Here is a 27,500-nt window from a genome sequence, read left to right on the forward strand (position 1 = left end):
AAGGGTTGTATAAAATAATCATTATAGTGTTTTTTCCCTTCATCTTAGTTTTATGAAAAGCTGTCACTAGATGGCAGTAGAACAGCTACTTTTTCTACAAAGGTTATAAAATAAATCTTTGTAAACAAGTAGTCCAGGCATCACCCGAAATTTGCAGCAGAGTAAAAGTATGTAGAAAAGAATACAAATTATACAAACACTTGAGACAGGTTTTGTCTTGATATTCATGATTTTCTTTATCTCTATTTTCTTCACTAGAGCGCTAGTGTATTTTTACTGATTGTATGTTATCTCTTATAAATAGTACATCAAATACAACACACGTTTAATTCCAGAGGACCAGTGAACCAATTAATTAAGGATGTCCAGTAAAAGTACATATAAATATTTGGGTTGGATTTCTGAAAGCAGAAGTGAGCAGACTGGCTCTTTATTCTTTTTAGCTTAGAATCTTGGATTAGGTTCCTCACATAAAAATAAAGTAGATAAGGATGCCCAAGACAATAGAGGTCATGGGACTTGGGTCTGTACTTTCCTTCAAAATACTTATTTTAATTAAAAGTCTGCTTTTCATTGTCTTCTAATCTTGGCTCTCTCAGTTGCAAAACCGAGCTTTGATACTCGTTAAAGTAGTACAGGGGTGTCAAAGATATAGCTCATGGGTGGAATCTGGTCTGCAGAACCCCATCATTCAGTCCCCGATGCTACCTCTGGGTCTGAGCTGATCCACACATGGCACATACCAGACCAGCTCCACGCAAAACCTGTAACGCATGTTGCTGTGTGCAGCATGGGTCCGGAGCTAGTACCATGTGTGCTGAGTCCAGCATGCAGGGAGAAAGAGATGTATAAAGAGGTTTGTGGGCCCATTGTGCCCCATGTACTGGCCATGTACTACTTATTTGGCCCACAGGGGCAAATGAATTTGACACCCCTGGCATAGCAGCAGTCATTTAGAATTTTTTATCAGTTCAGTGATAATATGTAAGGCCCTGATTCAGCAAACACCTGACATCTTCCTCTGAAGTAAAACGCGCAGTATTTTGTTACATTGGCATACACCAGTTGAGAATAGGATATTAAATGAACTATAAGAAATTGAATCAAGATAAATATATGTGCCAAACAGAACTTATTATAATGGAATGAGCAGCCTATTTCCATTAAAAATTGTCATGCAATGTACAGTGACCTCAGGTAGGCTGGAGCTTGCTTTTGAGATTTGGCCACAATACAGCATGTCCTGTAGAATGTAGCTGGGCCATTCTTTTCAGGGCATAGAATGCCACCTACAGAATCATAAGGGCATAGACTGCTCCACACAGACTCGGCCAGGGCCATTGTACTTTCTGTTGTACTTTTGCAAATGTATACTTGATTTTATGACTTCATATTACTATTTGTTCACATTTTCTTTTTCTGGATATCTTTCTAGCATTTTAAAAATTTTGTTTAAAACATTTTAGTAGAGAAAAGATGTAAATGTTATCATCTTTGTAGCTAGAGGAATGAAAATATAAGATCAGACCTTTCATTACACCCAAAATACACTGAGCAGAATTCAGGGAGCAGTGTGAAAAGCTAACATAAATTTTCCTCTTGCTCTGCTCTGACCCTGGTGCTACTGTGTGAATTTTTCAGGTTTGTACTGTGTTAGAACAGTCTGAGGGCTATTCTAAGTTATACCAACTTGGAACGGCTTCAGGGGTCTAAAACCTTGATCAGTCTAGTTTAGTGGCATCTTGTTCTTTTCTTGTTTTGCTAGCACTGGTGTAATTATGAGACATAGTAAGCCATTGCAGCCAAAATTGTCTTTCCTGAGAAACCCAGGACCCCTTCTTTGTCCAAACCATGCTGGTGAAGTGGTGTAAGGTGGCCATATACCAGAGGATGTGACCTATAACATGGAGAAAAATCAGCAATATCAAATGGTTGGTAAAAATATAAAGTTTTAATTTATTTTTTTCTTTCTTTCTTTTTCATTCTGTTGATTTCTTCAAGACTTTGTTGTGCCATCTCCTTTCATCTTCTCCATGGGGATCTAAGGAAGCTGATACCAGTAACTTTATTTCAGTTCTTGGCTACACCTCTGAAGATTATTATGAGAAATTGGTTGAAAATGTGAGTATTTAGTGCAGTGGAGATTGCGTTAGTAACAATTTACCAGATTATATGTGTGTACATGAAAATGTCATTGCTCTAAAGAAGAGGCAGCAAACTTTATCTTTTCTTACTTTAGTAACTGTATTCACTTCCTTCCAAGACATGGGTTATTTCCCCATTTAACAAAGAGGGGCCAAGAAGCCCCTCATCTTGGAACGGTGTACAAGGCAGTGGGGGAGAGAGAGAATGGACCCTGGGGCTGCTGCAGCTCTGGCTCCAGCCCCAAACCCAGGTTGGAAACAGAGCTGCAGCTGCTGCTGCATCCCCCCCAAGTCTCCTCCCCCACCGCCTCTGCATCCTTGCCTCTCTCCCCTACCCTGCAGCTTGGGGGCTCCCCATGTTTTCTCCCCCTTTTCCCTATTTCCCCATCTCTGCTCCCCCCCCCTCCCCCCCCTTCCTTGCTCTGGCACCAACAAGCTCCATCTCTACTCCAATGTGGGGCATGGAACATGGCCCAGCTCAGTCCTGTAGCAGCAGTGTTGGCTCCAGGGACGAAATTAAGATGATCCTCCAATAATTATATTTTATTCATGGAAAAGTATTACACATTTATACATTTTCCACATATAGAATATAATTATTGGGGGATTGACTTAAATCCAGGGTCGTTTTGGATTTGAATGAATGTGGTATTCAGGCCATAGGCAGGCACCAAAGTATATGTTCAGGCATGTGTGCTGAGTCACAAATCTCAGGCACAAATGTGTGCTGCTGCTGCTACTTGAGTTGCTGCAAGCTTATGTACTTGCATGTGTGGACACACCCATAGGTTCCCTCCAGTTTGCAAATTTCCAATGTAACAAAAAATCTTTCTTAGATTTTACTTTAGGGACAGGATAACAAAAAAAAATTTAAAAATTGGGTAGATGTGACATATCTTATTAGAACAGTTGGAACGAAGTTATTTGCAAGCTTTCGGGCACAAATACCCTTCTTCAGGCATAGGGAGATTTTGCTGTTGTTCTGAGATCTCCATATACAGATGGGTCTGTTTCTCCCGGTAGAAATCATGAGTGTACAGATGTTCCAGCTTTTTCTCCGCGAGCAAGAATAGCCATTCTGGGAGAAAAATATCCCAACTCCAACAAGGTAGAAGTCGCTCCCAGGAGACCTTTACCAGAACAATAAATGTCTGCACATTTTCCCATGGTTTAACTCCTCCCAAGGACCAAGAGGACTGTGGCCACATACTTCCGTGCCTTCTAGATACCAAGGTCACCCCCATCTGGAGAAGGTGCAGGGTTCTGCTGCTTATCTTCCTTCCAAAGACCCAGAGAGGAGGAGATACCAGCTGCTCCCTACCTGCTCCTCACAAACAGGAGTCCCCATTGTAAGAAGCGGGGGGAAGTCTTTGCCTCACTGTTCCATCTGCTTGGCTCCTGGACCATGGGAATTGAGTGCAGGGAGCAGAGCTGCCCCTGCCTGCTTCTCACTCTGGAGTCCCTGAAGGAAGTAGACTTTCCATCTTTGGAGGTTTTTAAGACCCGGTTAGACAAAGTCTTGCCTGGAATAATATAGTTGGGGATGGACCTGCTTTGAGCAGGGAGTTGGACTAGGTGCCCTCCTAGGGTCCCTTCCAACCCTCATCTTCTTATGATTCTATGATTCTAAGTGCAAAGAAAACAGGAGGCTGCTTTGCCCTGCTACTCTGTCTGCTCAGCTAGAAATTAATATTTTGTATGCAGCCACAGTCTATTGAGGGAGAAGGCTAAAATGGAACATGACAAAGGGGGTTGTGGGGGGAGTTTTGGCTAGTTTATACTGATGTGAATATTTTATTTTATTTTATTTCTTTTTTTTTTCATAGATTTCATAGACACTATGGGCTGTTTTAAATTCTTTTGTTATCCTGTCCCTAGAGTAAAGGCTAAGAAAGATGTTTTTTGTTTCATTGGAAATTTGGAAAGAATCTATGGGCACGTGCGCTTGCAGCAGCTCAAGTAGCAAGAGCACAAATTTGTGCCAGAGATTAGTGCCTCAGCACATGTGCCTGAACATGCACTTTGGTGTGGGGCAAATTGTGCCACTTGGGGCAAACTGCCCTTGCCCAGCTCATCCTGGATCTTCAGCCAGGGGGAGCTAGAGGCTGGGTCCCATACCTGTGCTGGCCCCAACAGTATAAAAAGTCCTGGTGAGCAGCTCAGGGCTACTTGCCCTCAGGAGCTTCTGAGGCCCAGCCAGTTGGTATCTGGGGACACTAGCCCCTTGTGCCAGCCGGACTGCTGAAGCAGCCCTAACCTTGAGTGGCCCCTGTACCCTCTACCCACTGCATCAGTCTGGTAGTGGAGGCTGCCGGCTCGCCGAACAGCATCCGCCCTCTTGGACCTGTGACCCCATGGCTGCACACCTGCCAGACCCAGACGGGGGCCGCACAGCCACCTGGACTGTAGTATGGGCACTGTAGTAGAACCTTCTGCACCTCTGGGCCAGCTGCCAGTGGGCCGTGGTTGCACAGTTGGCCTTTGTGCGGCACTGCTGTCATGTCTTCTGGTGCCCCTGCTCTAAGCCTGGCTCTGGTGGCTTCTCCTACTTGGAGCACTCCCCCATCCCTGACCCCTGTCTCTCTCACACACAACCCTGCTACCACCTCCAACCCTTCTCCCAGCCCATCACACCCCTCAAGTGTTTCCTAGAATGAGAAGTTCCTGTAGCCTGCAGTCGCATGTCCCAGCACTGACGTGGGCACGGGGCAGGGCTGCAGTGTGGCAGTTGTCTCTGCAGCTATGAATTCTGCCAGCAGGTCCCATCCCATCTGTGGCTGGGTACACAGGGTTTGAGATCTGTGGGGGGGATTTGGGGGGGCGTGTGGGGTTTGTGGGCAGGGTTGGGGGGGTTTGTGGTTGGGTGTAGGATTTGTGGGGGTGAGGTTTGTGGAGGGGGCTTGAGGGATGTGAGGTTTGTGGGTGAATTGTGGGAGTTTGTGGGTGGGGGGACTGTGGGGAAGGGGTGGGTCTCCCAGCCGCCCCCATGGTGCACAGTCCCCACTGCAGCAAAGGGCTGTCGGGGCACTCGTGGCCCGCTGCTGGCAGAGACTCCTGGCAGCACATGGTGCCACCTGAGACCTGGGGGCTCCATGTGGTACATGGAGCCAGTCTGGCCCACTGGCATGCGCCTTCACACAGGACTGGGCTGGCTCCTGCCATCACCCAGGGCTCCTGGTGTTGCAGGCAGGAGCCACATGCCATTGGGCTGGGGGAGCTCCACGGAAGCAGAAGCCGGCCTGATCCTGCCTGAAGATGTGCACCAGCGGACTGGGCCAGCTGGAGCCCCCGAGTCTCGGGTGGCATCTCATGTTTCTGGGGTTCTCTGCCAGCAGCAGGCCATGAATGTCCCCATGGCCTGCTGCTGGCTGCTACTGCTGCGGCAGGGGCTGTGTGCCATTGGGAGAGGATGGGGACCCACCACTTCTACACGCTCCCCAACACCCACAGTCTCCCCACCCCCACATCTCTGCTTACCAGGGACAGGGCCTGGGTCCTAGGCAGCTCCGAGACACTGCTGGCAGCATTGCCCTGCTTCTGTTTCCTCCAGCACACTGAGGCAGCATGCTGGAGCAGCAGGGGCACCCAGCAGGCATAGAGACGCTCTGACCAGGTGCTACAGAGTGTCTCTTTGGAGGACCCAGCCTCTGGTTGCTTCAGGGCATGCTCCCGGCGCGTGCCCTGCACCGCTTTTTCCTAGCATGTATCTTTTTTTATATCAGAATTTCCCGGTATCAAACTTAGAGTGTGCACTACAGATATGCAGCACAGAGAACATTTTTTCATTCCTAGCGTGCTTCCTGCAGTGTCTCAAACTGCTTTGAGACGCCGCAACAGTCATGTGTTTGCTCATCTGGATGTGGCTGATGTCGGATTTGTTTGGCAGAAAGTAACTTTTTGTGTGCTTTCTTTCTGACTCTAAGCACTGTTATTCTCAATGCTCTTTGAGCCCTAAATCTTAGGGAGCCTGTTCTTTCATTTACTAAGATTATGGAAGTAACATTTCATAAGATGAAGACATTTAATAGGTAAAACTTGTTTAAATATGTAGTGACACTTTTAAAAGTTGGTTTTGTGTCAACTTTTGGGAAAGCAGTACTGTAATAAATCACTTATTTTCTAGGTGTCTGATGGGAAATTTGTATCATTGGTGTTCCGCAAAAAGTTCTGCAATATAATTTATCTTTTTTAATTGGCTGGGCAGCTTTTACTTGGCCAAGGAAAAAATATTTTAAAAAATTGAGCCTACAGGGCAAAATACTAACTTCCACGGAAATGTCACTCATACACAGAAAAATGCAACTCATGTCAGCCTATTTTGCAGCATGTATGTATTTTAGTGTCATTGATTTTGTTTAACAGATGGTCTTATCATTAGTGACAGAACTCAGGGGAAATCGGTTGAATGGATTTAACATTCAAGGGAGGTAGGTGTTATCTAAACATAATTTCCAATAAGTCTTTGTATGGATTGTTAAAGTGAGATCTTTTTTATAAAATCTTGGGAATGCAAGTACAGTATTTAGATCAAAATTGAAATTTTAAATGTATTTCAATGGAGTCATGATTGTATATATTTTCTGTAATGGACATGTTAGTTAAGTGGTACCTACAGATAACCTAAATTTTTAGGTGCTGCGTGACCCCCTATAGCTGGAAAAAGTTAGTATAATTACCTAAGAGTTACTAGAGGGAAAAGGGTTTTTTTCATGTTAATGTTTTGAATCAGATTGTAGTTTTTTTAGGACTGAATAGTAATTACTTTGGAACTGTTAAACTGACAGATTGCTCACTTTCAGTTAGAGGTTCTGTCATGCTTATATTTTAGATTTCTGTTTGATAGAAAATGGCATGAGGGTGGTACAGACTGACTGCCTTCTACAGAATACTTTACATATGCTGCTGTGCAGTTTGGCCCTACTCTTTCCTTCCCTTAATCATCCTGGAAAGGAACAATGCAGATATTATACTTAATATTTGAAATCAGAAGGGCAGTTGTCATCATTAGTATACAATTCGCGAGAGTTCAGATTTGCGATCCTTATTCATATTGGATGGTCTCAACTCAAACAAGTAGTTCCATTGAACTCAATGGGACAATTCACGTGAGTAAGCCCTCCTCAACACAAGTATCCTGACTGCTTATACGCAATTAAGCGATGAAAGGGCATTTGATTGAACAGGTGCTGATAAACACTATTGACAGAAAAAAGAGCAATAAATTTGCCTACTCATTGTTTTTCTTACCATGTTGGACATGCTTGCTGCTTTTCCATATAATCTGGGCATTTTGACATATAGATCATAATCTTTTAAAAAACATTTAAGAAAATATTTTTACCATACATCAACAGAATCTACAAATGCTGTCTTCAGTTCAGTTGGTAGAAAACACATTGATATGTATCCATCTGTATTAATTTTCCAGTGGATGTTTTTCTTACCTTGAATGGATGTTTTTCTTACCAGATGGACTATATATGCAAAATATCGCTACCTGAATTGCACTTGTTACTGCCTGCAAACTCACATGCATGAATTGCACATTAACTCGGGAAAACCTACTTTCAGTTTTCTGCATGTAACATTTTTTCCCTAGTCACTAGTCTTGCCCTCCTGTGTATGCCATATGGCCAGCATTTTTTAAAATTTATCTTAAATAACAGATGAATCCTACACTTTGGATCAATCTGAGGCATACCTTTAACCTTTTACAAAAGTGCAGTTTTGATAGGCAGGTTGAATTCTTGAAGTCTGGAAGTGTTACAAATTCTTCCAGCTGTAGATCTTTGAGGTCATTGGCAGACATTAAAGTAATGCAGCGATGGGATCTGATTCCTAATCATGACAATCATGCATCCTTCCCTATCACACCTGCATGGCAGGATGTGTAATTTTCGGGATCAGGGACTCATCCCAATTGCACAGTTATTTTAAGGGGAACCTTGCAACCTTGTTCTTTAAAGTACCTAGTTGTAATGAGTGCTGGGACTCATTGGAACCTGGCACTTTAAAGAACCTTGCCCTGCAGCTCCTATAAGGGCTGCAGGTCAGGACAGCAAACATGTCATGGCTGAGAGGGGGAAGATCCCTTTCAACTCATGTGCCCAGCACGCATTATCAGCATCGACACCTAGGCTGTTTTGGTCCCAGTGATAACATTCAGCTGATTGTTGGCATCAGGATGGGGCAGCCCCAGATCTGAGAAATGCCACATGGTCAGTTTATGGCTCCATACACCCCTGTCACAAAGATGTTCTGTATGATATATGAAACATATTTATGACTGGTTTACTATTTTATGGCTGAACATGTGGCGTGTTGCTATTTATATCATGATTAACATGTTAATTGTGCCATATGCACCACCATAGTTTATGCTTAAATACTTGAGAGCAGCAGGATTTATGCTGCTTTGTGCAAAGGAGTAATGCCTGCTGAAAGGAGAAAAACAAATGAAACCACAGAGACCTTAAACCACCTTGGTTGTGTCCTGTGAGAACCTAGGAAATACATGTGGGAGCTATGAAACTGTCATACCCTCTCTCAAAAAGACTTTTTTGTTCTTTACAAAACTGGGCAAAATACTCATTATTAGCAGGGCAGGAGTAATTGTTGAATATCACCAGTGCATCAGAACTTGGTTGAAGTCCTCAATGCAGTATGCTGCATTGACTCTTCACCTTAATGCTTGACTCTTCACCTAAGAATAGGCAAAGCTTTAAATATTTACCCAATTTATACAGTTTTTTTGCTGTCAGGCACATGGCTATTAATATTTGGCACTGAATCGAGTTAGCTTTTGTTTACATCATAACTATAGAATTTCAAGCTCTTGACTTTTTTTGTAACAAAAAACTTATTTTTGTTCAGAATTTCAGCTGATCGTGTGTACACAGTTTCCCTTTTCTGTGTTCCTCTTATTACTTTGCCTGATTTGACTCCATTACTAGAAGCTCTCCTTACCCATCATGGAAGCAAATCACAAGAGGTTCTCAGCTCAGAGTTTTTAGAAGCTGTGAATGAAGCCTTTTTAAGGTAAGGAACACAGGATATCCAGATCACCAAAAAACAAAACAAAACAACCCCCCGACTTATATTCAATTGAAACTGTCATTTAATTAATTAAATTGTCATTTAATTAATTTATATGCTGAATGAACGGAATGTCTACTCTATTGTAATAAAATCTTTGTGTACTGAGCTCAAATTGGAATCTCCTTCTCCTTCTTGTGTCCTTGTCATAAACCAGATGCTTTTCCAGAATCATGCTCAAGTGATGGCTCTTTCCGTAGCTGTATCGAGGTCCTCCTTTGTACAGATCTCATCAAGGAGTCAGCAAATGAGCAGGTGCTCCATAGTCTGCACTTCACTCTACTCAAATATATTTGTGTCATTAGAGTAGCCCCATTTGATCATGTTTGTTTTTGTGCGTAGCTGATTCAGGCATAGCCATGTTGGTTAGTCTAAATCAGCCCCTCTGGGAAGGTCTTCCTGGGGTTCCAGATGCATTTCAGAGCACCTAATTGTGCATAACCTTTCCTTCCATAACCTCAGTTAAGCTCTATCAGCCATCCTGTCCAGCTGTGCAACATTGGTTACAAAACCCTTTCACACTTTAAGCCATTTAGTTACTTCTGTGTGACCATAGAGTGGATGCTTGAGGTCTTTCATCTGCTGTGATCTTTTTTTTTTTTTTTTTTGGCTCATTATCTTTCTTCTGAAATCAGGTGATGCAATGCCAGCCAGTAAATATAAGCTGTCCTTTAGTATTGGCTGTCGTTTAGAACTGAATCTAGTTTCTTAGCACAAACTGACCATTCCCATACTGGACATGCATATTGTGCAGTGGAGTAGCACAAGGCAATAGCAGTGGTTCGTAATGTTGCTAGATTTGCTCCCCCCATTGAGGTGACCAACTTTCGAAGTATATTGTTGCGGGCGCAGACTTTCCCTTTCATGTTCTCTACATGTGTTTTGAAGGTAGGTGTTTGGTCCAATGTAACCCCCAAATACACAGGGTTCGGGTGATTAGTCAGTGGGATTCCTTCCCAGGTGATGTTTAATTTCTTCTTGAGATGCTTATGGCATAGGTGAAAAGCTGTGGCCCATGTCTTGGTTGGGTTGATGTGAAGCTGGTTCTTATTTTAGTAATCTGAGAGGTTGCTCAGTTCACATGTGAGTCAGTTCTTGAAATATAGTCACCCTAGTTTTATTGGTAGGAAAGCAGAATTAGCAGCCACAATACACTCTGATTTTGACTAAAGGCGCACAACCAAAATAGATTAACCAAAACCTTAGTTTGCAAGTACTCTTGAATTACTCTTCAAGGATAAGTTTTCATATATCATGAATAATACATTCTATAATCTCTAGTCCAGGGGTGGGTAATTATTTCGGCTGGAGGGCCACTTAATGCCTTTCCTTTTCTTGAGCCAAAAATGAGAATGGCCTGGCAGGCTGTATCTGGCCCGTGGGCGGTATTTTGCCTGCTGCAGGGTCTAGTTATTTAGGAGACTCTATTCCATGTCAGCAGATGATGATTTGGCCCTGATCATAGAGATCTTTGTTACCTCCCAGATTGATTATGTCAATATCCACTTTTTACAAAGCATCAGCCAGTACATACTACTGGACTGAAAAATGAGGGCTACTGAATAAACATCAGACCTTTCCTCTGCTCTACCTGAATTTCTTCCCCCTGCACCTAGAAGGTATCAGATTCAAGGTCCTGATCTTTATCTTCAAGGTGCTCATTGGTCTATGCATGGGACAAAGAAAAGGTCACCTAAAGGTCAAGGGTGACAACTCATTCTTTTAAGTCAACAACATAAGAGTGACAGATATCCACTAAGCTATCCATAAATGCAATAGTTACATTTGTTTTAAAAGACACTTTTGGAACCTATGTGAACTCTTCAGATTTTTAAAGGGTCATTTGGAACTCTCTTACCTTTGGTTTTCCTTTTTTTCCCTTTTTTCCTGAAAGGTCCTAACAAGGCCCAAACAATACTTTTCACCAAGGCACGCAAGCCAGTGTATTGTTTCTAAGATGCCCAGCTGGTCACAAGCTATTCTTTTCTCCCAGGGCTTCAGCAATGGCAAATTTAAAAGCTGGGTTAATTAGCTAATGGCAAGGCCATGACTTCTAACTTATGTTTGTCCACATGTTCCTAGACACTTCATCAGAAACTAATAAAAACTATTAGTTTTGGAAAAAAATTATCTAAAAATCCACGGTGAAAGATACTGTCCAAAAGAATGGGTGGTCTTTCACTTGTCCAATTCCTGTGGCTTCAGATCAGTGTGTTCCATCAGGAGTGGTAAAAATTCTGGAAAATTTCCCAGGACAGCTGCCCTTAGATAGACCATCCAAACTGAGTCAACATCACTGAGTCAACAGGCAATCAGTCATTACAAATATTTTTGCCACCACTTAATATGTGTGTGAATGAACCGAAGATTCAGTGTTTATTGATTTAGGCCATATTTTTCATTTAGGGCCTTTAAAAGTAGTTGAGGGTATCCCTGTGAAGAGATGCAGTAGCTTGCTGCCCTTTTACTGAGGTTGTTGTACCCTGAAAGGGACTTAAATTACATTTTCCACTGAAGTCATCCCTCTGTATTTACCTCCCTGTTCTCTACTTCTTTGTAGATACACTCAAAACCTCTTCCTTCCAGTTAAGAGCCTTATGTAGTTAGATGTGCAAGAAGCTTGATTCATGATTTAGCTGTTGGTAAAATGCTAGAAAAAGTGTGTCTTGTAACCCAGTATAGAACCCAAAGATGTCCTTTGTGGCATGTTCAAGTATTGCTGACACAAGGACAGAAAGAACGGTTTTAACTTCAGTGTAAGAAATATTTTCCTGGACATGAGTTAGAGTTTTTCTGTGTGCGCTTCAAAGTTGCCCTTTTCCAAAAAAAACAAGAGGAGTGTTCAGCTTTTTAAATCCAAAGAAAAATGTGAATGATAATGCATATTAAATAATAAAAATTATAGCATTAATAAGGAAAGAAGATAAAAGAGTGTAAAATGAGCTTTTCAGCCTTAATTCCCCCTATTGTCGTATACCAGTTATATTGCAGTGCATTGCTTTCAGTATGTAGTAATTAGTGCTACTTATGCAACTTTTTTGAAACTATACATTGCTTCACAAGTTAAAAGGATATTTTTTTATGTTTTTTCCCCATTTCTGGAGATGCGCAGTTTTATGTAAAACAGGCATACAGGGAACAGTTGCAATAAAACATATACAGGTTTTCATTCACTATCAGAATCCTAAATATTTAATGTTCAAATCATGTTTAATTGAATGTGTCATAAAACACTTACATTAGAAAACAAATGTTAAGCCTTTTTCTACTTTTTTGCTTTTCCAGTAATTATGCTTCTTGTAATAAAGGCTCTTTTAATCCTAACTTAGCTTTGTTTAATTCTGCATAATTGGATGTAATACTATGACACCTTTTTAGAAACCGTTTAATCTGAAACCAATCTAATATTCAGTTTATAATAGCTGTAAAAATATTCTGGTGTGTATATTTTCGTGGTGAGATATCTTTTCCTCTTATGTGGTTGCTGTACTACACTTTTGATCTTGTGCCTAGTACACCCACATTGTGGTGTTGTCCCACCATAACCTGTTCCTGCTTTAGTATCTTATTCCTAATTATGTAATATCTTATTTTAGCTGAATTATAATGGAAAGCCACTTTAGGTGAAAAGAGATAGTTGTCTCTTAAAACATGAAAGGGTTTCCGTCAGTGTTGGTGGGCTCAAGCGCTGGTCTACTTTGTTTCCTCATCTCTGCAGAGACCAGGTAATGCGTTGAATTATAGCCAGCAATAAAATTATTTAGGACCCTTCTGCTTGTTGTAGTTACTGAAGCTTTCTGAGCAATCCTATCTAAAGGAAACAAGCCTCTGGTTTAAAATGAAGATGATTTAAGTTGGAATGTTATCCTTGAGAAAAACTGAGCTCCAGAATATGAATACTCCACATGTCCTTTTTCTATGACTTGATCAGAGTCTGGATTTGTCAGTCTTCAAGACATGCTGCTCATTAGTCCTATAGATTATTTATTTCTTTATTAGATTTATATGCTTCCCCTTCCCAATAAAGGCTCAGGGCATTTAAAAGGGAGTTCTCGTTATATATTTCTTTTAAAACTGTGCTCACATTTAAGAAGTATGGTCGCTTAAGTAGAACACTATGATTCTAATCTCTGCTCTATGATTTATTTCCTATATGATCTTTGAGGAAACCACTTAATTTCTCTATCTCAGTTTTCCTATTTGTAAAAAGAGCATAAGAAATGGGAGGCACTTTCCCCTAAAACACTATTAAAGTATGCATGTCTTGAATGCTATATGCCATTCTTTTAAATATTTATTTATTATATATTCATTATGTTCATACAAAACAATATTTTCCCTCTGATTTAGAAAGAAGATTGCCCTCTCAGAATCAGCTGTCTTCAGCCTGTGGCTTCGTCATCTACCCAGTCTTGAAAAAGCTACATTGGATCTATTAGAAAGATTAATTTCTAATCAAACAACTTCACTGGAAGAGGTGGTGTGTATCATAAAAGATTCATTGCTGGTACGTATTACAGTTAGTATATTAAACTTCACCGTTTGTACTGAAGGATCTCCAAATGATTCTCAAATATAAGCACTACAAAAATCCTCTCTGTGATCATTGAGAAATCATTAGTGTAGAGCTTGTTGGCAGTAGTGGGAAGAGAAAGAGTTGAACCAGAGGTGAATCTTACTCATAAAGTTTCACAGTATGTTTTCTTATAGAACAGATCACATCTGTCTCTCTTGGCTTCAAGGTTTCATTTAGAGGACCAAGAGAAGGCAAACTGAATTGGGGCCCGATTGACAGAGATACTAAGCACCCACTTCTCCCTTTGGGAATTAGGAAAAAAAGTCCCTTTTTATGTCAGATTTGAATGGAGATCAGGTATTTCAAATGCTTACGCTGCTCAACTGTCTTCTTGAGGATTATTGGATTTTGTGGTTATTTACATATTTAATGGCTTTTTCAAGTAAGAAGTTCTTAATTTTAAAACATTTGTTGGCTTTTAATAAATTTTAGCTTTAGGATTTATCAATAAATAAACTTTCCATCTCCATTTCACTTAGAAATGTACAGTTTCAGCAGCCAGTTATTGGCCATAAAGAATGCCATTTAAAAAACCAATAAAAAGCAAAACAACCCCCTTAAGTAAGCAGACAATTCAGGATGTATAGATACATCATATGGATGTGTCTTTAATATTTTTATATTACAATTCTTCGTGAATTACCTCTTCAGGTTGTCATTTTAAGAATTTTGTATCATGTTCACAAGCCACATAAGTGCTAGCATTGGTACTACTTAGGTCTGTATTTAAGTATCTGAATATTCCACAAACTAAGATATAAAAAGTCCTATCTGTGTAGACTTTCACTTCTCTTTTTTGGTCTGTGCAGGGGTTGTCTCTCTTATTATCCTTATCCCATTATCCTTATAGTTCAGTATTTTCATCCATTGGTCCACATTTCTAAACAGTTTGGTGTTTAATCACTTTACATGGTTTACAGAAAAGCTCAGTTCAGTGTAGAAAATAATCAAATCTCTATATTACTCTTTAGGTTATTATTATTTATTAATGTAATAGTTGTATTTTATTAATGCTCATCTCCCTGAGAATTTTATGTTGTGTATGTTTTCCCTTGTCTCAAATAATTTGCATTTTAAGATGACTTTCAGAGGAAGAGGCAGGGCTAATTGCGTTAAAAAATTAGTTTAGAGCCAGTATTGTCTGAGCAAGACCTGACATGGGTAAAGGCATAAGTAGGCAGATGATCTTCCTTTGTGTGGAAGAGGTGATGCATCAAGACACAAGAGCTTGCCAGAGGGAGTTGTGAATTGAGTGATAATCCCTTTATAGTCTTTAGGTCCTAGAATATTCAAATTACTGATTTGTACCACTTATTAGGTCCCCTGCATGTTATAGGTATTGTGCCTTTAACTGGGTAATAGTGCATTTACCTGGAGACCAGCTACATGTTCAAAGTAGCTATCCTGCAATAAAAAGCTCCAACCAGCTATAAAGTTAGACATTGAAAATGTGTACTAACTTTATAGCTGCTTGCTATCAAGCTTTAATTTGCACGTGTAGCAGGGTATCCCACAGTGGTGCATCATGCCTAGTGTAAAACCCCAGAGCCCTAGGGATCATGCCTGCCACGATCCCCAGGGTCCAAGGGTTTCAAACCTCTCCCTCTCTCCCCCCTCCCAACCCCGGGGATCATGGCTGCTATGATCCCTAGGGCTCTTGGGTGCAAGAAAGCCCTGGGGCTGCATGATTGCTGCAGAAGCAGACTCCCCATCTGAGGGGTGCAGGAAATCTTTGGGGCCAAAGGATCATGGTGATCCTCCAGCCCCAGGGTTTTCCCATGGCCCCGGGATAGGGGGATTACCTTGTGGCCTCTGGGGTGGGGGGATTGCCCCTGAGCCAAACCTCTGGCCTGGGAGTTTCCCTGCCTTGGGAGTTTCATGCTCCCTTGGGGCAGGGAGACTAACGAAGTAGGGATCCTTAGTCCTGGGGAGGGGGCTGTGGGGCACCTCAGCTGGGGTGCATGGGGCTCCCAGCCACAGGAACTTGCATCTTGCTGGTGCAAAGACACTCCCTTTACACCAGCAGTAAGGTGTGGTGGGATCTAATATGCAATCCTACGTGTGGCATGGCAGGAGGCACAATTGTGTGAATCATGCATTAGATCCCATTGGGCCTTTACCTGCACATGTAGAGGGGGGCCTTTTTATGCTAGAAGTTGTGTGGCTTATGACTGTAGTATACAACTCCTGTCAAGTAGATGTTCAGGGTCAGTTTATAAAGAAGACTTTTACATAGTTGACTAGGTGAAAACCAAGAACTTGAGTTTAGTGCAGTTAAGCAGGATATGAGGAAGGGCTCGGATCCAGAAACAGGGATGATGCGGTCAAAGCAGTGGTCAGCAAGTCCATTAATTCCTTTATTACATGCAGTTTTACAGGGATATTTAGACTATAATAAGTAGGTGGGCACTTTAGTGAAGAATGTATTCTGTTAAAATATATTTAGAATATTTACTTAGGAATCTGTGGGGTTTTGTTTAATTTGTTTGATTATGCTGTGTTCAGGATATGACCTCTATAGTTCAGGGTAATTTCAATATGAAATGATGGGCCAAACATTACTGATTTGTTTAGATTGTTATTCCTACTTGCAATAAAAATAGGGTGGTACAAAAAAAGCAACAGAAAATACTGGCAATGTGACTGAGCGATAAAAAAGGTAACTTGAAAAAGCTTTCATAATTACATCATCTGACTCATTTATCAAAATGAAATATCTTAGAACAGTGACATAACCATAGGTAAATGTCTTTGAGATCTACGGGACCCAGATAGTAGAAAACTGCTGTGCTTTATTATGAAAGAAACTTGATATCTAATACTGTTATATATTTGGATTCCAACTGTAATTAGAGTGTGATGGTCTAGTAACTTGTATTTTATATGGTGTGCAGCTAATTACATTTCCATCCTTTGGGAAAAGCTGGAATTAGTAGTAGATATCCTTCAGTTACTAAGAAGTAATAAAAACAAAAGATAAATGCTATATGCATTGCACAAAATGAAATGAGCTACACAAATATTCTTTATCCCATCAGAAATGTGGAGGTCTTGCATTTTCCAGAATGGTTATACTGTGTGTCTGCATATCTATCTAATGGCTATGAAGTTTACTAAAACTAAAATTTTAATTTGTAAGTTAAAATGCTTGTGTTTTGCTGCCTCAATTTAAAGAAATATCGCATGTTTTCCCTTCATTGTAGTGTCCCTATGCACATAGGCAAGTCCCAAGGTTAATATTAGTCTGTTTCTATGCTTTATGTTTAATATTTGAAAACTACAGTACAAGAAGACTCGCATCTTTTAATTTTAGATAAAGACCTTTGAAAACTTTTGTCATCCCTAGCTCTGTAAGCTACTCTTTGATCATACAGTTCTTTTGACATCCCCAGCTTCCTACATTTTGTCCTTGAATCGGTCTGTTATTCTATCCAGTTAAAGTTAATGTTGTAGTGCCTCAGCTCCTGTTGAGGTGACACAGTGACACTGTTTACCATATAGGTGGGCAGAGGCTTGGGGCATTATCCTTATTCCAGTGCCCTTACATGCTTCTTAATTTGATAGATCCACATGTTTATGTTTTGGCTGGATCCAGACAACGTTTCAAACCCAGACTTTCCAGTGAAATAGGAAACAGAGAAAGGTGGGCGAGGTGAGAAGTTGGAAAAAGAAGACCATTTTGTTTTCAACTGGATATCCCTACAGAGTGCCCCTACTAAGTAAAATTCGGTGGATATAATCATTGTCCTCCACGGTGTATATATTTATATTCAATGTATCTGAATGTGTGATCATTTAGTCACATGTGCAGTTCCAGTTTCCCACAATCTAGGTAGATTTTTAAAACAATGGTGCAAAGGCCCCAAAGATGTGCAGCTAGTTTTGCGGGGTCAGGTGTTGGGGTGTTCTGGTTTAATTTCACAAAGACATAGGCAGGATTCCTTTTTAAAAGATAAGGTGATAATTTATGGCATTCTGAAAATACCATCTCTCCTTGTACAAACGTGAGAGTCCGCAAAAGCGTCTGAATTGCCACTGTACTGCTGCGGTCAGGTAGTATAAGAAAGATTCGACACCTGTAGCATGCTGTGAAGTTCCAGGGAAGCCCCTGAATATAGTTTGTTGACCAAAGCCTCATCATATTGTTTGACAGCACAGTGCAGCTTGACCCTGTGCTCACTGAACCCAATGATAAAGCTTTATTTCTATTGAGTATGAGCAGATGGTATCACAAAGATAGGCTCTTATAGCAACTGCAATTTCACTGATTCCTGTTAGAATTTCTTTCTTTGTAAAACAACCTCTAGTGCCCCTGGTTTTGTGCTAGCTATTGATACAACACTGGGTTGCTTGCATAGACCCCTGGCAGATATTATATTTGTCACATGTTATGTGCAAGTATCTTGCAACAAACAACAGCATTCCAGCTGGCCATGTGTTAAAATTATTGTGGGATACTTCCATGTCACAAAAGTTACTGTTCAATGAACTACCAATTGTCTCAGTAAAGGACTAGCAGTGTCTCTTGTCAAGGCAGTGTATACTTTGCAGTAAACAGGCAAAATTCTACAGGAAAGGCCATCTAGCAGGTGCCTATTTGTTTTACTAGTCCATCCAGTTCATGTCCCTGAAGAAACCCTTAATGTTTCTACTTTCATAATGCACAGTCATCTTAGCAACAAAGAACACCAAACTTTTATATTAAGTCTACACTACTCATTAGATCACTTCATTTGCTAAAAATTGTATTTAACTCTAATTTTGCATCAGTGGCATACCAATGGGGGGGAGGGGCGGGCATAGGGAGCCATGGCTCATGGGCGCAGGCCTGGGGGGTGGGGAGTGCCAGCTGGAGAGGCTGGGGTGCCTCCCGCGTTTTGTGTGTGGTCCACCCACCCACCTGGCAGGTTGTGGGCTTCTTTTGTCATTCTGGTCGGTGTGCTGCGCTGCTAATTCTCTTGCAGATGTGCCGTGGGGTGGGAGGTGGGGCCCTGCACAGGCTGATTTGCCTCGGGACCCACATCCTGCTTGGATAGTCCCTGGGGGCGCGGGAACGCAAATGCAGACATTCACCCTCAGGCGCTGGAGACCCATGGTATGCCACTGTTTTGCATATGGATTAGTCCATGAAAGTACATTGAAGTGATGATAACTGCATGAATTCTTTCAGTGTCTGTTGTAAAATGGCAGACAAGGTTCTTTGGGTAAATCCGATAACTTTTATTAGACCAACTCAAAGAGATGCAAAAATTCTTCTTTGCAAACGTTTTGTACCTGAAAGCTTGCAAAGAAGAATTTTTCCAACTATTTGAGTTGGTCTAACGCAAGATATTGGATTTACCCAAAGAACCTTGTCTGCCTATGTCCTTAGACCAACACAGCTACAACCTACACCCCTGTTCTAAAATGGGGCTTGTATATAAGTATAGAAGTGATGTTGTTTCGAAAAGATATATGTACTGACTGTAAAGAAGGAAAAAGATGCATTTGAATAGCTAGCCTAAAGAACTAAAAGGTTGTTTTATATTTTGTAGTGTACAGTGTCTGAGTACCTTAAAATGACAGTATTTTTCTTGTCCCCCAAATTCATCCATTTGGTTTTTTCAAGCACTTGAAGTTTAGAGACTTCAAGCAGGCTGTATGCTGTTTCTCACACATCTAGGCAGCCAGCTGTGAATGCTCTTGAACACTAGATGGCATACATTCAATATGACAACTTAACTACAGCCATATGACCAAAAAAAAATATGAGTGATAAATCATGAAAATGAGGTGCCACCTAATTTTTCCAATATGGTAAAAACAACTGTGAGAAACATGGACTTCATCTTTTCAAAGCTTTCCTAGATCATTTATTCCAATGGCTGGCTGCCTCTTGACGGTTGCTCTTTCAAGTAAGTCCCCACTTTCACTGCAGCTTGAACTATATGCACAGAATATGTCTCTGCATTGAAGCATCAGGCACTTTAAATAATAGCCATTACAACAGCTGAATGCTGAAGTCTATAAAACTGAATTTTATTAGATACATTTTTTTCAACAGTATTGTTCAAGATTTGCTCGCTCATGAAATCTTCACATATTGTCTTAAAACATAGGCATCACTTTTGCTTGCAAAGATACAAATAAAGGTTTATGCTAGTCATTTTATGATTACGGTTATGCATTCTGTATAAAAGAAAATGTACAAAATTCAGACATGCAATAGTAGATTCACTAGTTCATATAATAACTGCTTTAAAATGTGGTAATCTTGTTGGTGGCATTACATCACGCTGCAGAGAAGAGTAAAAACTTTACTAGTTTAAAAATATACTTTTGGTCTCTAAGATGTAAATAAACATTTTTAGGTTACCTGAGATGCATGAAAGGGTATGATAGCATGAAAAATCTCCTACGAAAATGTATGCTGTATTTTCAGAGCCAAGGGAAATAAAAGAAGAAAAATTAGTTTTTTTATATTGAATTTTGTTGACATAGCCAGAAAATGTAAGTTTATCCAAGATGGGTTGTCTATAAAAAGAAGGAAAAAGCTACTTATTTTCTCATGTCTCTAGCCAGTAGGACTTTTATGAGTAGTAATCCATTTTCTTTCATCTGTCACTCTTAGTATTTGTAGTGATAGTTGCCGTACTTAGTTCCAGATCCCAGCTTTGTGCATGTATTAAACAGCCTAGTCTTTATTACTGGTAGTCTCAGTTCTTCAATTGCTACAATAATTTTTAAGGGATATTATCCTGAGAGAGGTGTGAGCAATTTCTAGGGTATTGTCTAAGATCTGTACTAACTAAAGCACAGTAGTATTCACTGGCAATGTTGCACACTTGTATAATGAATGTGACATTTTTGCATCTCCTTAAATAGTGTCTAATTTACTCCTTTTTCTTTTTTCATAGCCAAAAGCATCATGTTATCCTGCTATCTTCAGAATAGTTGATGAAATTTTCAAGTAAGTTTTGATAATTTTACAAAGAAAGGTATTAAATTACAAGCTTTTAAACTGGCCATTGATCTAAAGGTTTATGGCTGAGAACAAGGAAGACTAAGTTAGGGTTCTTGGATTCTACTCTTGGTTATTCTGCTCTTTAGATTTGTGATCATTGGTGAACTTGGTGCCTCAGTATTCCTCTCTATAAAATGAGTATAACAGGTATTTGTGTCATATCAGATATTGTAAAGCCCAGTGAATGTTATACACCTGAGTATTCTTGTATAGAGGGTATTTTGCAAGAGCTGTTGATCCAAATAACTGGAATATATTTTGGCCCCCAAAAATAGAAGCTAGAATTTGGTTAATACTTTGGCACAGATTTGTGGTTTAAAAGTAATATGATATTAAATAAGTAGCTACCCATGGCAGCGTGAGTGCTTGAGGACTAGCTAAATATTTTGCACTCATTTTTTAAAAACCTTGTCTAATTTTGTTAGTAATTTGTAACCATACAGCCATTAATGGATTGTACTTGAGAATCTTGGGCTTTATTGAGTTTGGCTTTAGAGCCTTGCAGGCATGTTTTGCATCTGTAGCATCCCACAGAGGATGGCCAGTGCTGACAAGTAACATGGATGCAAACTTCTATTAGAAACTTGAAGATACATAGGACAGAATCAAATAGGAAAGTATAAGAAAAACAAGAATCATGAGAAAGGCTTGTTTCATTGTTTTCTCACACATCTGATGATGTTCCTTGAAGCAAGTGATGGTGAGACAGCACACAGAGTCCATCTTCTTCCAACTCCCGGTCTTTCCAAGATACCTTGATATAGTCTCTCTAGTGCCTTCCAAAAATTCCCTTTCTTAACCAGTCTATCTATCTGTGCACAGCTGATTGAGCCACTTGTTTACCACTTATAACTGATCTCATGACTGAGAGTTATAATGACAATAACCTAACTTTTTCCCACTACACTTTTTAAGCAAGGCTTTACTTATGTCAAACTTTTTCCACGCACAAACCTCTGGTCCTCTTTATACCCTGGTTATGTTACAGCATTGCTGTTTTGTAAAGCAGGCTATAGCCATGCCATTCCTTCTAATCTTTATAGTAGTAAGGGGTTGAACCAAGAGTAGATTAGGAAGATTAATTTTTCAGTGTATTAAATATTACCTAAAGCAATGTACACAATTCACCACATGGGGGCTTCCAGGTCTTTGTAGTTGGTTTTCAGTGTTCTTTCTTTTTTTCCCCTCTTTTGACTATCATTTGCATGCAAATACTTAAATCATTCTTTTCAAGGGCAAATAGCCCTGTTTTTGCACTGATCATACAGTTTTAATAACAGTAACAGTTTTAAGAGCACAATACTTTTTAACTAAAATTGATGAGGTACAGCTCATCAAAAGTTCCATAAGAAAGCAGCATTTCAGGAATATATCTGTTCCCTGGGAATTGAATTGGATTTACAGCTCAGATGTGGCTTCAGGTTTGCTTTTTTCAAGCATAGAATGTTAAAGCCGAACTGTCTTCAAAGGCAGCGCAGGTTTTTTAGTACAAATACTGAATTTAGAAAGATTTCTTTGATAGCTATAAACCAGCTCTGAGTGGAGATCTCAAAAGATACCTGTAAGATACTCTTTCATACATGTTTGGGAACCACATACTTTTAAGTGTTTGACACCTGAGAGTAATAATAAAGCCAGGACCTGTTGATTCTGTGGTGTGGTGAACTTAAATTCTGTAAGAAGGACCACAATTTTTGGACAATATTTTTTTTAATAAAAAATCCCTTTTATGCCATTAAGCCAGTGAATTTCAATCGGTGTCATGAGATCCTTTGAAGGTATCCCTCCCCTCTCACTGCCCTCTCACTGCCTAGTCCCTATATGAAGAAGTAAGTGCAAGTTTGTCCTTGCCCACTGCCCATTCCCTGTGCAGTGTAATAAATAAATTAGTTTTTGAATGATATAAAAGGATGCTGGGAACCTATAAACGTTGAGAACTGCTACATTAGGCAAATTTTTGACCCTGTGTTTAGGCCAAGTTTGCAAGATTGGTGCAGTGGATTTTCTGCTTCCGGCTATGAAATAGCAGTGGAGCCACTCTACAGTTGCTTTTATAACAGCTCTTTTCTTTTGTGGTGGCCCAGTTTGTGAATTGGACTTGAATGAGCACTAGATCTGAATCCTCAAAGACCTACCAGCCCTTCTCACAAAACTGTTTTGTGTACCCCAAATTTAGTACCATCCCAGAGCAGACCTGTATAAGTTTCATAATGTTAAGTCCTGACATGCTCTCTTGGCTGGGTTGGGCTCTCTGCTCCACAGCAGGGCGGGCCCCTCCCCTCTGCTCCCTGGCTGCAGCTTCATCAGAGACTGCAGGCATCTTCCTGGCTTCCCCTAGCATACAACATGCTGGCTGTGGTCTGTGCTGTGGGAGACTGGTTCCTTCCTTGGAAAAGCTGTTTAAGAAGAGTCTGAACTAATGGAGAGAGGCTTTGTTTTCTGATGGGGTGATAAACATTGTTATCAATTCCCTGCGGGGCTGCTCAGGAGTGGGGGGCACCCCTCCCTAATCAGAGCCTGCTACTGGGGCCTGGCCATACCCCGCTCAGCTCAGCAGTGTGGAAAGAAAGGGAGGACTGCTCTAGCATCCCCCGGCTTCTAGCCTGAGCCACTGCAGGCATGTGCCTCCATTTCTGGGATGTCTGTCTGGTTACAAACCAGTTTAGCCTAGCCAGATTAGATTAACCTGCAAAGACTGAATTAGTTCAGGCTCAGGCTTTTTCAATGTCTGTCTCTAACCAAGGTGGCAAGAAGGAATTTTCATAATTTATGGGTTTGTTATAATTGACCGTATGTAACACGTGCTATAAAAAAATCATGTTACAGATGTAAAGGAACATCTCTTTTATAACCATTTATTTTGACAGAATAAAATTATAGACAACAGAAATTAAAGGCTAGTCTTAGATCGGCTAGTCCACCAAAAGGGCACAGCAGCCCCCTTCACTCTCCAGGGAACTGGCGGACCTCCCACGTCTTAAAAGGAAGACCTACAAAGGATGGAGGACTGGAACCGCCACCAAGGAGGAATACTCTGCTCTGGTCTGGACTTGCAGAGAGCAAACCAGGAAACCCAAGGCTGCGATGGAACTCCAGCTAGCTACAAATATCAAGGACAATAAAAAGTCCTTTTTTAGATATGTGGGGAGCCAGAGGAAAAGCAAGGGCAACATTGGACCCCTACTAAACCAAATGGGGCAACTGACAACCAATACCCAGGAAAAAGTTAACTTGCTAAATGGGTACTTTGCATCAGTTTTTCACCAGTCCCATGGGATGGCCCTGCCCACTGTGGGTCAGGGAGGCCCAGGTGAGGGAGATTCCTTGCCCTCCATTGAAGTTGACCTCGTGAAGGAACACCTTGACAGGCTGGATACCTTCAAGTCAGCTGGTCCTGACGGCTTACACCCAAGGGTACTCAGGGAGCTGGCAAGTATCATAACTCAGTCCCTGGCACGGATCTTTGAGAGCTGTTGGCACTCTAGTGAAGTGCCCAAAGATTGGAAGAGGGCCAATGTGGTGCCTATCTTCAAGAAAGGGAGGAAAGGAGATCCGGCAAACTACAGGCCCATCAGTCTGACCTCTATCCTGGGGAAGGTCTTGGAAAAGATTATCAAAGAGGCCATCCTTAACAGTCTAGCTGAAGGCAATATCCTGAGGGATACCCAGCATGGGTTTGTTGCGGGTAGGTCTTGCTTGACCAATCTCATTTCCTTTTATGACCAGATGACATATCACCTGGACAAGGGGGAAGAGATCGACGTTGTATATCTTGACTTTAAAAAAGCTTTCAATCTGGTATCCCATGGTCACCTCTTGGCTAAACTGGCTAGCTGCAGCCTTGACCTCACCATGATCCGCTGGCTGGGGAATTGGCTCCACCGTAGGACCCAGAGGGTGGTGGTCGACAGGAGCCAATCGTCTTGGTGTGCAGTCACCAGTATGGTCCCTCAAGGCTCTGTCCTAGGGCCTCTACTATGTAACATCTTCATCAATGATGTAGACATTGGTGTTAGAAGCGGCTAAGTTTGCCGATGACACCAAACTCTGGGGTAAAGCATCCACACCTGAGGACAGGAGGGTGATCCCAGCAGATCTTGACAGGCTCATGAAATGGGTGGACGAGAACCTGATGGTGTTCAACACCAAAAAATGCAAGGTTCTCCACCTTGGGAGGAAAAACCTGCAGCATGCTTATAGGCTCAGCAGTGCTGCGCTGGTTAACACTACAGATGAAAGGGACTTGGGGGTCACGACTGACCACACAATGAACATGAGCCTTCAGTGTGCTGCTGTGGCTAGTAAAGCGAGCAAAATGCTGGCTTGCATCCATAGATGCTTCTCAAGCAAATCCCGGGACATCATTCTCCCATTGTACTCGGCCTTAGTGAGGCCACAGCTGGAGTACTGTGTCCAGTTTTGAGCTCCACGATTCAAAAAGGATGTGGAGAAGCTTGAGAGGGTGTAGAGGAGAGCCATGCACATGATCAGAGGTCAGGAAAACAGACCTTATGATGAGAGGCTGAGAGTCATAAGACTCTTCAGCCTGGAAAAGCACAGGCTCAGGGGTGATCTGGTGGCCACCTATAAGTTTATCAGGGGTGCTCATCAGGATCTGGGGGAATGTCTGTTCACCAGAGTGCCCCAAGGGGTGACAAGATTGAACAGTCATAAACTCCGCCGTGACCAATTCAGGCTGGACATAAGGAAGAACTTCTTTACTGTCCGAGCCCCCAAGGTTTGGAATAGACTGCTGCTGGAGGCGGGTCAAGCACCCACTTCGAACGTCTTCAAGACACATTTGGATGCTTATCTTGCTGGGATTCTGATCCCTGCTGACTTCCTGCCCCTGAGCAGGGGGCTGGACTCGATGATCCTCTGGGGTTCCTTGCAGCTCAAATGTCTATGAAGTCTATGAAATCATTTTGACAATGCTGGATTATGCCAGACTCACCTTAATATTTTGCTCAGTCTGATTTTTAGAAGTTCCAACAGATTTTTAAAATTCAGCATGTCCCTTGAGATACTGTGATGCAGCCTGATAGACCTCACTACAAGGAAGAAATATTTTTTCCTCCTTGTTATTCAGCTTACACTTCCTTTTCTTATCCTTTTCTCTCTTGTATCCCATTATATTCACTTCATACACTCTGTACAACAGTTCCTTTCCATTCTTGGCATTTGATCTCTTGGTTATTTGAAAATGACTATGTTCCCTACCCCTGTACTCATTAGTAAATTAATCTGTATGTACTAGCTAGCTTTAATCATTTCTGATCAGGTGGTCCCCACAGCTTTGTGTTCATTTTTATTGTTCTTCTCTGAAGTCCCTCCAATTTTAGTGAGGTTCTGCCCAGAAATTAATACCATGTTTCAGTCACAACAGGGAGCTTAGGAAGCTACTGGTCTAGAAGGACTAGTATTTTCCTGCTCTATGACTAGATATACAGTTTTGTATGCTTTAGATAAATAGTCACCTTTTTGCAGTCATCTTCTCTTAGACATTTATACCTGGATGATGACCACCCTTTTACCTCTTTTAGCATTACTGTTTTCCGTGTTTTATATACACTTCACTGAGTGTATGTGTTTTGATGTATTTTAGTCCAGACATGTTACTTTTTTATTTTTCTGAATGGACTCTTACTTTATTGTTTTGAAGCCCAGGTTATCGCTAGTTATTTTTGTATTACAGCTACTCCTTGCTTCAAGTCATAGTTACATTCTTGAAAAATGCGACTTTAAGCGAAATGATGTTAAGTGAATCCAGTTACGTGACAGTAGTTACCTACTAGCAGGCAGCTGCCAAGCAACATAACTGAACATTGCACAACTTTAAACGAGTATGTTCTTTAATAGATCAGTGTGGCAGTGCACTTGCAGTCCCTGCCACTTTAAGAGCTGAGTCAAGCAGCCAGCAGGTGCTTGATTGCGGCAGGCCTTTTTAAAACACTGGCTGCCTATATAAATACAGCAGTTTGCTGCTGGCAGCAGAGGCAGAAACATTGCCTAGCTGAGCTGCAGCAGAAACAACGAGGAGGTAAGGGCAAGAGCTGATGGGGATGGCTAGGAGGTTCTTGGTCCTGGGCATGACCTAAAACTCCGCCCTGCCGGGTATGGGTGGCCTGGTGGGACTCCTGGTGGCATGGAAGTCCCCAGGAAATGCCAGGCCAGTTACCACCCCGGTGAAAGGCGGGTTGGGGCGCCTTAACCCCTAGTCCCCACAACACTGAGGTACAAGGGGTCAGGCATAGCTATGGCCACCTGAGCCCAAAGAGGATGCAAGATCCAGGTGGGGCCAGGCACGGCTGCAGCCACCTGAGCCTCCACAGGGGAGAGAAACCGTGGAGCCCCGAAGGAGGAAGTCAATGTGTAACTCTAGAGAGGGGGTGGTAGTGAGGGCCCAGAAGAGGGCTGAGGGTCAGTCTGAAGGGCAGCCCAGCGGGGGTGTGCTGAGTAAGGCTGTGGGACAGCCTGAAGGGCAGCTCATGGGCCAACCCCCTGGAGAGCAAGTTGAGGGAAGTGTGGAGTTCCAAAAAGGAGAACAGAGGACTGGGAGCCCAGTGCGTGGGGCTTGGGGCCCAGTGTGTGTTTGTGTATGTGTAACCCTGGGCGCGACACTACATGCACCCTCACCTGAATAATGGGATCCTGGGGTACCCGATAGCCAGTAGCCCTGCCA

The 27,500-nt window shown here is 41.6% G+C and overlaps 1 protein-coding gene across 1 annotated transcript in view; it reads left to right on the forward strand.

Moving 5' to 3' along the window:
- FANCC (FA complementation group C) overlaps positions 1 to 27,500 on the forward strand; it is a 103,179-nt gene that overhangs the window by 45,873 nt on the left and 29,806 nt on the right. Inside the window, exons 4-8 of the mRNA XM_006018451.3 lie at positions 2,002 to 2,121; positions 6,507 to 6,571; positions 9,018 to 9,182; positions 13,590 to 13,746; positions 20,712 to 20,764. Of these exons, the coding sequence (XP_006018513.1) occupies positions 2,002 to 2,121; positions 6,507 to 6,571; positions 9,018 to 9,182; positions 13,590 to 13,746; positions 20,712 to 20,764 (560 nt within the window). The remainder of the gene's footprint in view (positions 1 to 2,001; positions 2,122 to 6,506; positions 6,572 to 9,017; positions 9,183 to 13,589; positions 13,747 to 20,711; positions 20,765 to 27,500) is intronic.

Source organism: Alligator sinensis, unplaced genomic scaffold (genome assembly GCF_000455745.1).
Source record: "Alligator sinensis unplaced genomic scaffold, ASM45574v1 scaffold240_1, whole genome shotgun sequence".
Taxonomy (NCBI): domain Eukaryota; kingdom Metazoa; phylum Chordata; order Crocodylia; family Alligatoridae; genus Alligator; species Alligator sinensis.